The sequence below is a fragment of the Lagopus muta genome, chromosome 4 (assembly GCF_023343835.1).
Source record: "Lagopus muta isolate bLagMut1 chromosome 4, bLagMut1 primary, whole genome shotgun sequence".
NCBI classification, from domain to species: Eukaryota; Metazoa; Chordata; class Aves; order Galliformes; family Phasianidae; genus Lagopus; species Lagopus muta.
In genome coordinates, this window is record NC_064436.1 from 40,649,128 (window position 1) to 40,665,152 (window position 16,025).

At 41.4% G+C, this 16,025-nt stretch overlaps 1 protein-coding gene across 1 annotated transcript in view; it reads right to left on the minus strand.

Moving 5' to 3' along the window:
- EMCN (endomucin) overlaps positions 1 to 15,779 on the minus strand; it is a 50,648-nt gene extending 34,869 nt beyond the window's left edge. The window contains 2 exon segments of the mRNA XM_048942997.1: positions 15,651 to 15,734; positions 15,737 to 15,779. Of these exon segments, the coding sequence (XP_048798954.1) occupies positions 15,651 to 15,734; positions 15,737 to 15,779 (127 nt within the window).
- Positions 15,780 to 16,025: the final 246 nt, after the last annotated feature.

Sequence of the window (16,025 nt, forward strand, 5' to 3'; positions counted from 1 at the left end):
ATAGATCTCTCTTCTTTTGTAGTGTAGTTTTGTGTAGCATCCTCCAAAGAAGAAAACGCTTTGCCCAGATGAGTAGTCCATCTGCTGCCAACCTCCCATTGCACAAACATCACTCCCATGTGCAGGCAGCCAAAACAATTTTTGCACCTGCTCAGACTTCACTCAAGACCTCCTATCTGAACTCAAGAGCACTCAAATACATTAAATTTAGGGGTTGAGCTTGGGCTTTAGCTCCTGATACACAAAGAAGCCTTCCATGTGGGCTTTCTACAGCCCAGCACAGCCTTTGCAGTAAGGCTGCATGGGACAATGTCATTTAATTAGCTTAGGTGAAGCTTCCGGTACTTAATCAACCATATTCAGACGAGCTTGTGTTTTTCTGTGCATTTGCCATGCAGACTCTTTCTGTGTCCCATTCTCCAATCAGTGAAAGAGAGATACTAGCACACTCTTCTTTTTTAGGAGGACTACAAACTGCAACACATAGTAGTACCACGTTATCATTAAAATAGTTATACAATAAAGAGAGATCTGCTTTTCAAGGCTTCAGATGCATCTGTAGACCTTCCCATATAAAGAATGATAACATATATACAAGCTGCAAAGTTTACGTTTGCAGCTTTCTCAACATTTAGCATTGTCTGGAACATGTGTTCCACATACAATCAGCCCTCTGAAAAGGCAGCAGAAAGCTGCATCAAAGGGCAGAGTAGGGAAAGGAATTTTATTTTAGATAACTGTTGTTCAGTCTTCTCTCAGTGTTTCTGCAAACTATTTTAATTCTACTAAGATAAGTTTGTTGTTGTTGCTGTTTTTCCCTTTTGTTCTAAGTACACAAATAAGAGCTACTTGGTACTAAGAGAAATGCATTGCTAAGAAAACTGCAGGTTCAAGACACGGTGGCTTTAAGAGCAGAGAATTCTATCTATGCTATTTGGCTAAACCCTAAGAACCTCCAATTTCATCAGAAATATTTTGTTAACACAGAAATCACAAGATGAATTTTCTCCAAAACCAAATGACATCGATTTGTTTCATTGATTCCATGGTTCATGTCAGGATTGAAAAGCATTTTGCCAGCCTGCTGCTTTCTGTCCTGACAAACTTACTGCATTGACCAGAAGGACAGGTCAATGGGCTCAGAGCAATGCACTGTTGGTTGTATTTGAGGTGAAGTCCTGTGAGGTGAAGTCAGATGCTACAGGCAGTGCTAAAAGCAAAATGCAGGGATGGAGACCTTGTTTCCTGCTGCCTCTCTTTCATTCACATCTCTCAGCAGCACACTGAAGGCACACACAACACATGCAGAGATCTTCTGCTAAGGTTCAGCCTTTTCCTCCTCCACTGGGGCTCCTGAGCAAGCTGCTGTCACAGAAGGGAGGAAGGAAAGGGAGGGAGCGACAGTCATTTCTCCCGGTGGGAGCAGGATGAAGGCAGGAAACAAAGCTTTGGCCCCTGCATTGCATGCATAGCTACCAAAGTCTGGGCCAGTTTCTTGGTTTTGTATGTAACAGAAACACAAACTCCCAGCCAAGCCCTCCTAACTGCAAACTTCCTCAGTGCACTTTCTGATCCTGTGTGAAGCTTGGTGGGTATCTTCAGTGCTGTGTGCTCAAGAGAGATGAGAATGTCATTTGCACTCTATAAAGTAATAACTGTACTCAGCATGCTCATCAGCACTCAAGCCTGCCTTGGACAAAGACTCCAAGCTCCGTGCTTCTCTTTATTTAAACCTGCTAAACCTATTTAAAAGGTTTTAATTAAACCCTTTAAAGCTGTTTAAAGCAGTAGATTGTCACCCTTTGATGGTGATGTATTTGCCCATCTCTGTGTAAGATAAAAGGTAGGAGTTACTGAGGGTTATGTTATAGGATGAAAAACAAACTGCCACCCCCCTGCATTAGTCATGCTCAATCAGTTTTTAAATGTCTTCAATGAGTGCACTTTCATATCAGAAAGAGCTTTTTACATGCTGTGCATTGCTGAATACAGAAAGAAAAAGGATAAAAGGAGAGCCTTTGCCCTGCACAGGAAAGACCAAGATGTTGATGCACATAGTGCTGTGCTCTCACTGTGTCATTTGCAGACCTATTTTTACTTCCCAGGAAAGGGTGTGCTGGGGTAGGGCAGACACGAAGGAGTGTGAAGGGAAGAGGAGCCTGGGTGGACAGAGTTCTGCCCTCAATATTCAAAGTCATAATTATTGTGTCCTATGTTTCCTCAGCCCAGTGTTGGCTACCCAAATGCACCTCCAGCAACGTGAGTAATTTACAGATCAGGAAGGAGCCTCTGTAGCCTTTGCTGCCATGTAGTCATTTTTAGCACATCCGGGACCAGCCCTGCACTGGATTCAGCCACAGCAGCCCGTGCTCTTCTCCTAGCAGTGCTCTGAGAGCATCTGCAGCATCAGCAGCCTGAAAACTCCTGGGGAAACATTGTGCATTGCTGCTATCTCAGTGTAGTTCCACACTCACCCAGGTCCGTCCTCACCTCTTCACAATGTCCAGCACACAGCCTGAGTGGTACTGAGTGCGCCCACGGGAATGTCCAAAACAGGTCCTGGAGTACAGTTGTAGATGCCTCTTGCACTTTTATGGGCAACTAGTGCAACTTCATTCACTATGATAATTATGACTGTTGCAAATCAATTATCACTTCCTTTGCAAACCCTTCTCACTTGATCATTTTCTCCTTAAGTGATCAACCCTCATTTTCCAGTCTTAGCCCTTGAAAATAGTGTTTTGTACCAGTCTGTGGAAAGGCCAGGTGAAAGCAGTTGGGGAGACAAAGCAGAATGGCACACTGCAAGAATGGGTCATAAAGCCTGTAAGGTAAATTGTGTGCTAGTCCACTTAAACCCAGCAACATGGAGAGGCGCTGCATGATTCTATTTGCACAAATAGCAGCATGCAGAAGGAAATAATGGATATGCTAAAGCCATTTGAACCAGAGCAGATAAAAAATGGTGAGAATAAAAATAAAGAAGTCCTGCATTCATCAGCTTTCACCTCTAATACCTGTGCCATGCATTTCTCTTTCTGTCATTGGCATATCTCATGTACAGGGCTCTTTGACATTTACCTTCAGTAAGTTCTTCCTCTTGTTACATGCTGAAAACTACGTTAGTGAGTTGTTCTAAGGGAAGTCCACTGTATGGTAAATACATTTGCTGCCTTCTGAACCACATTAAAGACATTAATGAGCTTTAACAACTTGCTGCTGCAAGAAAAGACTTATCAAAGGGAACCTAAAGGTGCTCAACCGTAACAAGACTTCTGGGCATCCAGCTTTGCAGTGCTCAGCGTCCATCATTTCCAAGACCTATGTGCTTTTTGGCACAGAACAGGCACAGAATCAAATGCTGGAGAATGTCCAAAAATCTTTATAATCAAAGAATTCTGTATTTTCCGGAAAGAAATTTCAACAGTCCTTTGCATAAATGAGTAAAAACTACCAAGATCTATGCTGGACCCAAATACTTCCTTTGATTTCTGCCTTTATGACTACCTGCAGGAACTGGGGGAGATGGACAATAACTGTGATTGTGAGGCAGTACTCTGGCTTTTGGGGACCCCAAATGACAGTGAAAACATCAGCTATGAATCATGCCCAAGATCAGCCCTTGGTCCCAGGCATGGAGCAGCCCATAATCTGTGGTGAAAATGCTTGAATTTCTCTTCCTTACCAGATCAATTGTTGACCTTTTCCCCATTTCATCTAAAAATGCGTGGTGGCATTTTTACTTCCACAGTCTTTGAATGAGTTCACAAATACTGATATTTACCTCATCTGTATTAGTGTGATACATAATCCATGCCAAGATGAGGAAGAGCAGTTCATCTATCATAGAGAGTTGTCCTCACACCAAAATAAATACCATCTCACACACCTAGAAGGCTGTCAACATTGTATTTCCAGTAAAAGCCTAGACTCAACATTGAGCACGTGAAATGGAAAAAAAAAGACTCCTGTCAATTCAAACATTTTTCCTGTAATAAAAACATGCCTCAAAAAGTAAGTCGTGCATTTTACAGAGGAAAGTAATGCAAATTCTTGGCCAAGGACAGTAAGTATGCCAGCAGGTTTTCCTCATACTATCTAAAATCCAAATCTTCTACCATTCTTATTAGTTGTTACCTCATTCGCCAAACCCGTTAAGCTCCAGTATAACATCCTCCTCCTGCTGACGATTAAAAATGAAAAAAACTTCGGGAAGCACAAACATCTCATTAATATAATCAGAGATTTAATTAATTTAATCCTAAAGATTTGATTACATTGACTCAAACCAAGCACTACCCTGGGAACTCAAGGCATTAAGACAAACCAATTGTGCCTTTGAAAATGATTATGTATCTTGTAGAAATCTTCAGAGAGCAAGGTGGGGGTAGTGCTCCCATACTGGCAAAACATGCAATTTCATGAGAGATAAGACAAGGCAGAAAGATTGCAGCAGATAAATGTGATGCATAACCATGTGCCACCAGCTCTGCGGTTTCAGTGACCTGAGACGTGTTGCTATCTAAAGTGTGCAGCTAACACCCAGGTGCAGGTTAGTGCCATTGGCAAAAAGAGATTAAAAGCTGCTGTGAAAATACTCTGTTTATAAATAGGTTGGGATTTTCACCTGTAGCAAAGTCAGGCAAGCATCCAGTGTCCACTTAAAAAGAATTAGAAAATCCTTGCCCTGTTATAAGTATGGATTTGTCAAAGTACATCTTCCCTTTTGTTATCTCCAGCAGGTTGGCCTGCCTGACACAGCGTGCCAGTGGCAGTGCATCCAAGAGCTCACCTTGGCAAGACAAATGCCAAGCTTCGCTGCTCTGCTAAACATGTCAGTGGTTTGCATGGCAGGTCATGGTATGACTTCTCTCATGAAATCTGGGATACACATTTTTAGAGATCTAGCTGAACCCAAAAGTAAATGTTTATCTTCTAGCAAACCCAGGTCTGTAATTCCTGATTTGTGATTAGAAATAACAGCTGCTACCCATACACAAATCCAGTACACTCTCTTGATCTACAGAATTGTCAAGTAAAACTGTTACAGGGTCTTTATAGAGTTTGTCTCAGCAGAAAATGCAGACAAAAAAGCCCTTTCTCATGAGAAACAGAAGTGATGATGCCTTTTCCACAGGACTGTGATGCGGGAATTGACTTCCCTTTGGACTGGGATGTTAGTCTGGCTACTAAGAGGTACCAGTCCAAAGTGCTTCCTTCCTCAGATTGAACATTTTGTAAAGATTACTTTTCATTGGTGTTTTTGCAGGTTTTTCCACACAGGATCCAAATAGATATTAGATAAATAAATAAATAAAAATGGAGACAAAAATCAAGGTCCTTTCCTATGTAGAAAAACAAGACAAAATACAAGCTTCAGCAAATCTTTTATCCTTATTTGAAAAGACTGAGAATTGTTGCTAATTCAGATGCAAGAAACAGCTAAACAAAAAAGAAAACGTACTAGTACATTTTCAGATGAGAAAGCCATTGTAGAGTCTGTTTTATAGCGTTATGCATCCAGGTTTGCAGCTGAATGCTGCGGGCAACGTGCCCTTCACTATCAGTTGCTATTTATTTTTGCTGCAAATCACTCTCTTCTTACCAAGCAGGTATTAAGCCATCTGCTCATGTCCTCAGTAAATGCAGCAAACTTGCATTCAGGTTTGGGACTAGAACACGTGGTTTTCTTTGCAGACTGCTAGAAGTGATGGAAATACCTCAAAGACTTTTGATTTTTTCCTCCACAACAGGCAAACTCTCAAGACATTCAAGTTTGGGTTCCAGCATGAAAAGGCAGCTGTCTATCTAAACCCTATTCATATTTCTCACATTTTCAGAGATAAGCGTGATCTGACTGTGACAGCCTGCACACTTTTTGTCTCCCCCACAGCACAGCCACAAACAATAACCAGAGAGTGGGGACCTCTGCTCAGGAACTCTAACTGCTCAAAATTGTTAACTAAATACAGAATTATTATTTTTTTTTTAAAGGACTTGCTGACATGTGAGCTGAGGTGGAAAAGGGAAGGCTACCCATCTCCTCTAGTTAACACTGAACAAAGCAGAATTCGGGCAACTGCAAATGCATGTGCTTGCTACAGGAACCCTGCTCTGGTGGGACTTCCCTTGGGCTGTCATAACCAGAGTGTGATGGGGTCAGGGTGATACCCCAGGAACTACAGAATCCCCTAACAGGAAAGGAGTTGGGAAGTGCCTAGCTCAGGGTTGTTCCACAGTTTAAGGAGCAGCTCCAGAATCCCCATGCCAAGTTTTGCTCCCAAAGTGAAAAGTGCCTTTGTTTTATTTCATAGTGCCATCAGTTTCGCGGGCAGCAAAGGTACTGCTCACCGTCAACAGGGGTCACTAATCAGACATTAATAGGCTCATCCATGGCGCATCCACAATGCCAGACATCATGTTGCAGCATGCAGAACCTGAACACCTCCAGGCTGATGCTAAGATGAGCACTAGCCTTATATTTTCTGCTGTCATCTGTGTAGGAGAGAAACCTCGATGCCCCAGCTGGAAGGAAACTGTGTTGTACTACAAATGCATCACAAAGGGAGATAAGCTTTTATATCTGGTCACTGACTTTTGGCAATTAAGCCCCTTTCTAATGCTTTGTTGTTTAAAGCTGGAAATGTCCTGATCTGATCCTAAAAGTATTTCTATTTGAGATACATTTTGGAGCAGAGAAAAATGGAGGGCAATAAGTTGGAACAGGGCATCTTGAGATGATCAGGAAAGAACTCCTGCTTACAGCGCATCATTTTGCTTTTGAAGATGGGGAAAAGCCCAGGGAGAAGGAAGAGGGTGTCAGAAGGCCCTTAGCCTCACTATGTACACACAAACCACCTCCAGTAACATACTGGCAGAGGGTAGATTTCACCTTCTCAGAGGGACTCTGAAGATGCAACCTTCCAAGGTGAGTTAGAAAATTATCAAGAAAGCCCTACCCACACTCAGGCTGAAGGCAAGGCATAAGATTCAGAAGCCGCACAGAAGCCTGGGCACAGCCTTTACTAAACACAATGGAAATACTCTGAACCACCTCTGCATGGCTTGCAGATGATGCAAAGACAGGCAGCTCATGTGTTTTGTCTGAAAAGGATGCAAACACACATGCTGTTTATCTTGGCAAAGTTTGAGATAAACTGCTCCCAAACCTGGGAGACAGAGTATTAAAATGCTTGAGTGTGATCTGACCTTCTCTTTTTTTTTTTTTTTTTTCTTCTTTTTTTTCTTTTTTTTTTTTCCTTTTTCTTTTACTGAGCACAATTTTCAAATTCTAAAGGTGTTTCTAAGCAACTGGAGCAATGCCTTGCTGCTGCTCAGAACAGGGAGACTGCACACACAGGAGGCCGGTGTCAGCCTCCTTGTGAGCCATCCTTTTTCCAGATAATCAGGTCCCACAGTTGCAGCCCAGATCTACAGAATACCTCAGTGATCACAGATCGTGGAAATCCAATAATTTTGGCCTGCCCAACTGGATAAATTAGACAATAAAACTGCATAAAACTGTTTCTGTGTTACCAGGTAATAAACTGAAAAAGACCAGGCTGCCAGCTTTCATTATTCAGTGCTAGTGATGGCACAAAGAAGGACTTTTGACCAGATTGTATTCTTTAACTTGAATGATGCGGAAAGAGACACATAGCTAAACATGTATTTTTGATTTCCTCTTGTGAGTTTACCAACAGAATTATTACTATTGTCTTGCAATAAAACTCTTAAATAAACACTTCTAGAGAATCAAAATTGAGTGGAGTACAAAGCTTCAGAGCAAACATACCCTATGGGAAATCTGCTTATTCACCATCATCATTTCTGCCCCACTCATACCACACAGAGGAGAGAAAATCCTTTTTAAAGAAAGAGTTGTGTAAAACTGACGGAGTTCCTCCCACCCGTGTGTGCTGCTTTCCGATAAACTTTATGGACTCTTGTCTTATATACGTTCCTTTTGATCCAGCTCGGCTTTGCTTTTCAGAAGTTGTGAAATTAAAGATTTAACAATGACAGGAAGACTATTTTTACTGGGAGTAGCAGACAGAGAAAATGCAGTATCTCAGTGCAGACTTTCAGGGCTCATATTTACTTAGCATAGTTTTAGAAGCATTTCTTTCTCTACAATTAAGTTATTTTTAATCTCAAGCATTGATTTTTTTTTTTTTTTTTCCTAACAGTGATAAGCCTAGACAGGGACATAACCTATACTGGATTTCACCACATCATCTGAGCAGAAGTTCATTAACTGAGCAGTTAACCTGGTGTTATTTTTACCTTCTGACTCACAAAATCATTTAGAGGCAATGTACAAATCTGGTTATGCACGTGCACACCACAGGGTTGGCAAATTAAAGCATGGTTAGAATGCAGATTTGACTTAAAAAGCATCTTTCGACAAAGATGATGATAGATTTTCGTCACTGTTACTATTTCTCTCACCCTTCCAGGATTTACTAGTTAAAGCTTAGAAGCAACATCTCTCAGTTGACCAATAGTGCAAGTAGCAGTTCAGTGACCATGCGAACACAGACAGGCTTGGTTCAATCTGAACTTTTAAAAGGTACCACACTCGATTACTAGTATTGCCCTCAGGCTTTCATCCCTTATTGTTTAGCACATGATAAGTGCCCTAAGACCTCATTTCTTTGAGAGTAAATCCAAGCATGTTCCCAAGAATAACTCTCAGCCGAAACTACTGCTAGTACAGAGCCAGAGATGTCCACCAGGATAGGCATGATCTGCAAAAGCAGCGTTCCCAAAACCTGACAGACATTTCAACCCCCTCCTTTTTAATCCCCCTCTACAACAGATGCTTCAGTTCAGCAAAGGAAAATAGAACAGAGAAGACTAGTTAATACACTGCTTTTAACTCCTCTCAGACTGAAGAGCTAGGTCCATGATGCCCAGAAAGGAAGCTGTCACCAAAAGTACAATGGCGGGAAAGTTCTCTGTCACACACAGCTCAGCTACCAGCAAGTGCCTTCTACTCCAGCACATGGCCCTTCAGTCACTGCATTACAGAAAAAAAAAAAAAAAAAAAACAAAACCCCGAGCTCCCAAAAAGCTCTGAACAAAAACCACCCACAACTCTTGCAAGCAGATGCTGAGCTAGCAGAACACTGACAAGCTGAGCTGAAAAAAGCGCGAAAACTTACGACCCAGAGCGCAGGTACAGAGTGCAGCAAGGAGGAGGCAGACAGTCCTCAGGAGCTCCATGCTGGGTGATGGCCGGCAGCTATCCTGCGAACAGCTGGGCAGGGAGTGCTCCTGTGCACTGCCGTGGGCCCTAATTACTCCATGGAGACTGTGCCTAGTCACTGCCCATTCCTGCTTATTTTGGGGACTTTGATAAAGAACAGGAGGAAACACAGCATACTCCCTCTGGGAGTTCAGCACGGAGGAGATTTATTGTTTCAGTCCTTACAGGAACTCCTTTTCTTTGGCAGCCAACTGTGTTTTTGTTAATACGTTATTTTGTTCTTCTTCGGCCAAGAGGTCAGGGAAGTTTCTGAACAGAGGCAGATCTTTCTTTAGAATAGGCTATACATCACTGTCTTTCACACCACATCTGGGGGTACTTTAAAGGGACATCCAGTAACAGCAAGGCAGCCTGGGTGTTGGGAATAAGGCAGTCAGGGATGGAGGGGTGAAGTGAGCAGCAGGAGCCCCCACCGGCTCCTCTTGTGTACTATCCAGTGGCTTTGGGAAAGATCAGAGTCAACAGAGCATGTCCCCCTGAGAGGTGCTGTCCCCAGGGGACATCAGCATGGGTTTGGGGACACAGCCCCAGCAATACGCCTGGTGTGAACAGGTTCTGCATCTGATGTTAGGCCCCCCCACTGTCCCTGGAATAGCTTTGACTGATGGGAGTCCGAACTCTATGGCATGAGGTCTTCAGTGGATGGTAATTTGTCCTGCAAGCACACAAGGGGAAAACTCACCCACGTTCACAGCAGTCTTCCTTAGTTCCAGCACGAAATATCCATTTGAAGTTACTTGAGTTATGCTTGGCTGTATCATGTCATGTAGCTGAAGCGACAGGAGCATCTTTCTCCCTGATTCTGGTCCACTAGCAAAGGAAAGAATTTTATATCCTTCTGGAGAGGTATTTGCAATGCTAACTTGCTGTGCTGAGGACGTGGCCTCCAGAGGAGGATCCACCTGAGGGGTCAGCAGAGGTCTGGAGCCTTTATCTCAGGTGATCCCAGCTGATCTGAAAAACAGTAGCATCCCAACTTCCCACAGCCCTTTCGCTGGAGGGGGTGGAGGGTACCCATACAGAGCTCCAAAGTAAAAGTCACAACACTGTCTTGCAATGCTCTCATACTCTACACCCTAACTATTTTATACGGCTGATGACAATTAATCACAAAGCCTCACACCTGATGAGAGGGTGATGCAGTACGTTTACTCATGTCCCTCTCCCCAGTTCTCAGGAAAATTAAGAGGAAAAACTGACCTCATAAACAGCCTGACTCATTAAATAATCAACCCTAACTACTGCAGTAATTAAGACATTCTTTTTCCTCATGACTCCTACTCACGAAAAGGGGAAGTTTTGAAAGAGATTCACGTGCAGGAACTCCTAGGAGCTCAGCTAGTGCTTCCAACAGCAGTGCTGTTTGATTCATGTGATGAGGAAAACAGCAGCAGATCAGCAGTCTGTATGGAATAACTTTTGTCTAGTTAAATTCCATTTCTATATCTTAAAGCTACGACATATCCTCTGCCTATTGCAGGTGGCAGAAGCTGGTGACCAGTAGAATGCTAGTGGCAGACAGTGAATTGCTGGCACTTCACTTGGACAGGCTTATCTGTTAGCCGTTATGGGAGATGCAAACCCATAAGTTCTCCTTAAGAGGGCTGCATTTTCTCCATCATTGGAAAGGATCTCACAGTAATACAAATTTTTATTCGGAATGGAGGTGGACCACATTATGACACTCTCATCAAGTGGGTCAGAGCATACAGCAGGAAGTTGTTGCCAGCTTCCTGTTCTTACACTTGTTTTGTGCCAGCATAGGACATGAAGTTAGATTGGCCCAGAAAACAGCAGCCAGTGCAGCAGAAACCCTTCAGCCACAAAAATAAATAAGATCTTGGAGAGCGAATCATCCCAGTTTAGCAATGGCTCCAGTGCAATAAGAATTCTTCCTGCATTGCTGAACTGCAACCTGGAATTTCTTTCTAAGAAACAATACATAAATATTATTTTATTGACTGAAACAAAACTTCCTTAGTAAAAAAATAAATAAATAAATAAAAATCAAAGAAGCCTGAAGAAAGGATGCCTTCCTTGTTTTTCTGAGGCCCAGAGAAACTGAATGCCCAGGAGAACATTGATTTGATTCAGTGCTGTTCATGCTGAGCAGCAGTATCCAAAGGATTCCTCAAAGCACTGATGATGGTGGTGGTTACCTGTAATTTGGTGAAGTCAGAGAGAGTATGGTGTGTCACAGCTCTGCAGAAGATGCATATACTGCAGGCACCTGAGTGGATGGAAGGGAAAGAAGGAGAAAGGACCATGTCTCTCTGCCTGATGCCATATATAAAAAATTGAGTTGCACCGCAGAGAGTCCTAAGGCAACTTAAGACAACTGTGATCCACAATGTCAGCAGTAAAGGCAGCCAGCATTTGCTAGGTCAAACTTGGTAGGATGAGCAGCAGCATGAACAGGAAGGAATAACTGGGATAGGAGGGGAACAGATGAAATGCCACTGAAAGAAAAACCCTAGCCAAAGCTAAGTTGTAGTTTCTGAGCTTAAGAAGAGAGTCTCATCTCCCTTGTCAAAGGAAACATTTGTTTTATTAAAAAGGAATCACTTAGGGTTTCAAAATCTTCCAGAAATCATTGCAACAAGAGAGCATTCCTCTATGTGTCCAATGAAAAAACCTTCTCTTTTCCTCTCTATCAGTCAATAAGTTTTTCTTTATTGAATAAATATTTTTCTTTCTTTCTTCAAACCAAGAAATGTACCTTCAGTGCCAATGTGTGCTTTATTTTATAAAGAGAGATTTGGTCATCAGTAATGCTGCCAGCTATAGTATCAGTTCTGAACTATCTGAAGTTCCACTTAGAGCTCCAGAGCAAGTGGCTGTGTGACAGTCTCAGTTTCCACTCTTGTTCAAGTAAGATTTTAGCCCTCATAGTTGCAGAAGAACACTTGAAATGGGGCCAAAGTGCACTCTAGAGAATGAAAGGGCTCTCTGTTCCAAAGCCTCAGTATTTCATAGTCCAGTGATTGCTGGGTAGCCCAAGTTATATATTTATTTTTGCCAGCATGTTATTTCATCATTAAAGGGAAACCATTTACTGCCACCATGTATTCGCAGTTACAGATTTATTGGTCTCAGGCTGTATTTATATATTCTTTCTTAGCTCACATTGCTTGCAGCAAAATATGACTCTTCTGCACAGTACTCCTTTGAGGTTCAAATAATCCCCTTCAGATTTGGAAAATGTAAAAGTTTCACATGTTCTTCAATATTCTTAAAGCATGGCAGCATAAACCAAGAAATGATACAGATAGCTGCGTTGCCTTGCTTTGGGCTGTGAGAAGTTTCCAATGTGGGAACAAAGAGTATGTTAGTCTATGTTTTTAGAAAAGCAAAAATAAAAAGATACATAGTCTTTAATGACTTTCTATATTGTAAAAACAGTGACCAAGTTTGTGCCAGCCTTTTCCAAGTGATACTCACTATTCCTTCCACCAATGATTCATTGAAGCAGAATGATTTAAAAAAAAAAAAAAAAAAAAAAAAAAAAAAAAAAAAAGAGACAATCTCAATTTTTTTTCCTACGTGTTTCAGAAAGAGTATTTAAATAAGGATACTTTACCAGAAATTACTTCTGGCTTACCTATTACTTATCTATGTTTGTTTGAACTCCAATAAGGAGGATTCATTTATGTTGAAAAATGAGGCTGTGAACAGCAGAGAAATACATTGCTTAGTTACACTTCCCATTGGAAAAAAAAAAAAAAAAAAAACCATCAAAATATTGTTTCCATCTACTTCATACATTAAAATTCGAATGTAAAGTAGAACGCTAAAGAATTTGAATATAGCAGCTCTAAACCAAGACATTATAACATATAGAAGTTACTTTCAAAATTCATGCTGGGGGACATTTTAAAATGTGGACGTTTTGTTCTGAATCATTTATGAAAGTACTGGAACTTTTCAGGGAACAGAAGAGTCAGTGCCCAACTGCCTCTGCACACAATAACATTAAGAACACTAAAGATCATGTTTGCAAATGTGCTCAAGTGCTTAGCAAGGAAGATAGCCACCTTTTCTTTGTAGCACAGAAATGTCTAAACGTCATTTATTTATTTGATTCACAGCCAGCTACTAATGTGAAAAATATCACTAAATCTCTAAGTGCCTGGATGCCTTTATGTAGGCATTAAAGACCAAAACACATTTAGCCCAGGTTCAGTACACTTTTCACGAGAGATATATTCAAGGCCAGAGCTAATGCAATTACTTCAACTCCAACTATGAGGCTTGGGTATTAATGAGGGTTTTTTGGTTTGCTTTTTGGATTTTTTTTTTTATTTTTTATTTTTTTATTTTTATTTTTTCCAAAACCCATAGGCTGTAAGGATTTTCATTACTGCAAAGCACATTTTTCCTCTTCTTTCATACCTGAAACTCTATTGATGTACTAAGGGGAATGAAAACATGCTCAAAGGAACTAGCTCAATGTTTATTCACTTGCAACAGATACAAGCCAGGAACATATTTGTAGGATTGTAGCTGCCACTCTGCTGGAGTGCCAGATCTCAGATGATGTTGTTCTTGTGATTCACATGTATTCAACTGACACATGTCACTGTGTTGTGGTTTAATCCAGCATGTGGCTGAACACCATGCAGTCATTCACTCAGTCTTTGTTTCCCAGTGGGATGGGGAAGGGAATCAGGAAATAAAGTAGAACTTGTGGGTTAAGATAGAACTACTTACTAAGATTGAGAAAAGAAAAAGGATAACAGGTTATGAGTATGTGTGTGTGTATATATATATATATATATATATATATATATATATATAGGTGTGTGTATATGAATATTGCATGTATATAACAAGAAATTGCTCACCATTCCCAACTGATGTCCAGCTAGCCCCCAAGCAATGGAAGAGAGAGATGAACACAACCTTCAAAACTCCTTCTACATGATATGATATGGGATAGACTATCCCTTTGACCAGCTTAAATCAAACATATTAGTTCTGTTTCTTCTCAGCTCCTTGGCCCCTTTTCTGAGAATGGCCTTGGTTCTATATGACTGCTTAGCAGTAACTGTAAACATCAGTGTTAGCAACATTGTTTTCCTTCTAGAAACAAAACATAGCATCATACCAGACACACTGAAGAAAATAATTCCATGCCAGCTAAAACTAAGACACACCATCAAAACACGTAGCAGACCTGCATGTACAAGCTTCCTCTGTAGCTCTTGCTCCGCACCCTTATCTGTACTACCAGCAAAGCATAAGATAGAATGGGCACTCTTCACTCATTCTTTTTGTCATCCTGATCCACAAAACTGCATTTCCATTCAGTCACGGTTTATTTCACAGACTCTTGACACTCAGGCATCTTTCACACACTATTCTTATTTTTCCAAGCCAGAGGACAATTTATTTTAGTGGAAGGACACCAGTTTACCCTATACCTGTATAACACAATTGAAAGCATAGCAATAATAACAGAATACAATAATAGCAGAATAGCAAGGTTCTAGACTGCAGCAAGTGAGGGTTTGCTCAAATGCAACAACCATAGGCACAGAAATAAAGAAAGGAAGCTGTTTACCTTCAGAAGGCTTCAGGTATACAGAGATCCCCAGCAAGATACCCGCATCTCCACTACCAACCCCTAAATGAGGTCTGGGAAGGGGTGGATCCTGGCTCCACCCCTTCTTGTCACTCAGGTATATTGCATGCACCTGAGCTCCCCTGGGTTGGCCCTGCCTTCCCACCAGGTGCTCAGTCACTGTTTTAAGCTATGACTTAGCATTTCTCCTACAACCTGATTTGCTGGTTCTTGTCTTGAGCAATAACTCAGGTCTTACTAATGTATGTAAAAGTTGCTCTTGGATGTTGGCTGTGGTTGTCCCTTGACTTTGTGAACTCTGCAACTCCTGGTGAGGAGTTCTCTGCAACAGAATTGCAGAGTGCTCCTACACAAGGGTTCTTCTAATATTCAGTTTGAGATCCACATTCCTTCTCTTTTTTTGAGTTACTGACATGCAAATATTTCTATCTCACCAGTCAGATAGAACCTTAGGCATAAATACAGTGATAGAGAAAAGGAAGCTGCTTATGTATGGGAGAAACCACAAAGAGTTGTTTTAGGGATTGAAACAACGTGGGCTTGTAAACTTGAGCAAGGACCTTCATGTCATATAGAGACACGCAGAGTGTGTTTATAAGCTTCGCATCCTGTTCCAAGCTAGTGAAATAGGAAACAGTGAGTCAGTCTGAGGTTCCCATGTTATTCAGAACACATGAAGTGATTACACTGTTGACTGTCTCAGAAAAAAAAACAAAACAGAAGTATGCATCTGAACCAGACTTTAATTTTCCAAAAGCCTGAATAAATCTAGCCACTATCTACCAAAATATATACTTTGTCTTTGCTGTGGTAATCCTTCTTGAGCCAGGCTAAAGAATATGCAGCAGACCTCAACACTGAGAAGCAAGAGGTGTTTCTGTCCCAGCTGTACTCAACCTTCCTGTGCATGATGTTGAAGGGCATCAGTCATCTGCCAACCTGAGTTTTTCTATGGCTTCTCCCTTTCCATTTGGCTTTCTTTGCACAAGTAGTGGAAAAATGCTTCAGGTTTCTTGTCAGTCCTGCATTAGCTTTGTTTTCAGGCTGCTAGTATCAGAAAGAAAGCATCTTAGAGCATTGTAAAATATCTGATTGTAAAGAGCACATTGTACTAAACACAACACAGTATTTATGGCTTTGTTGGCAAACAACATCATGCCAGTGTCCCAG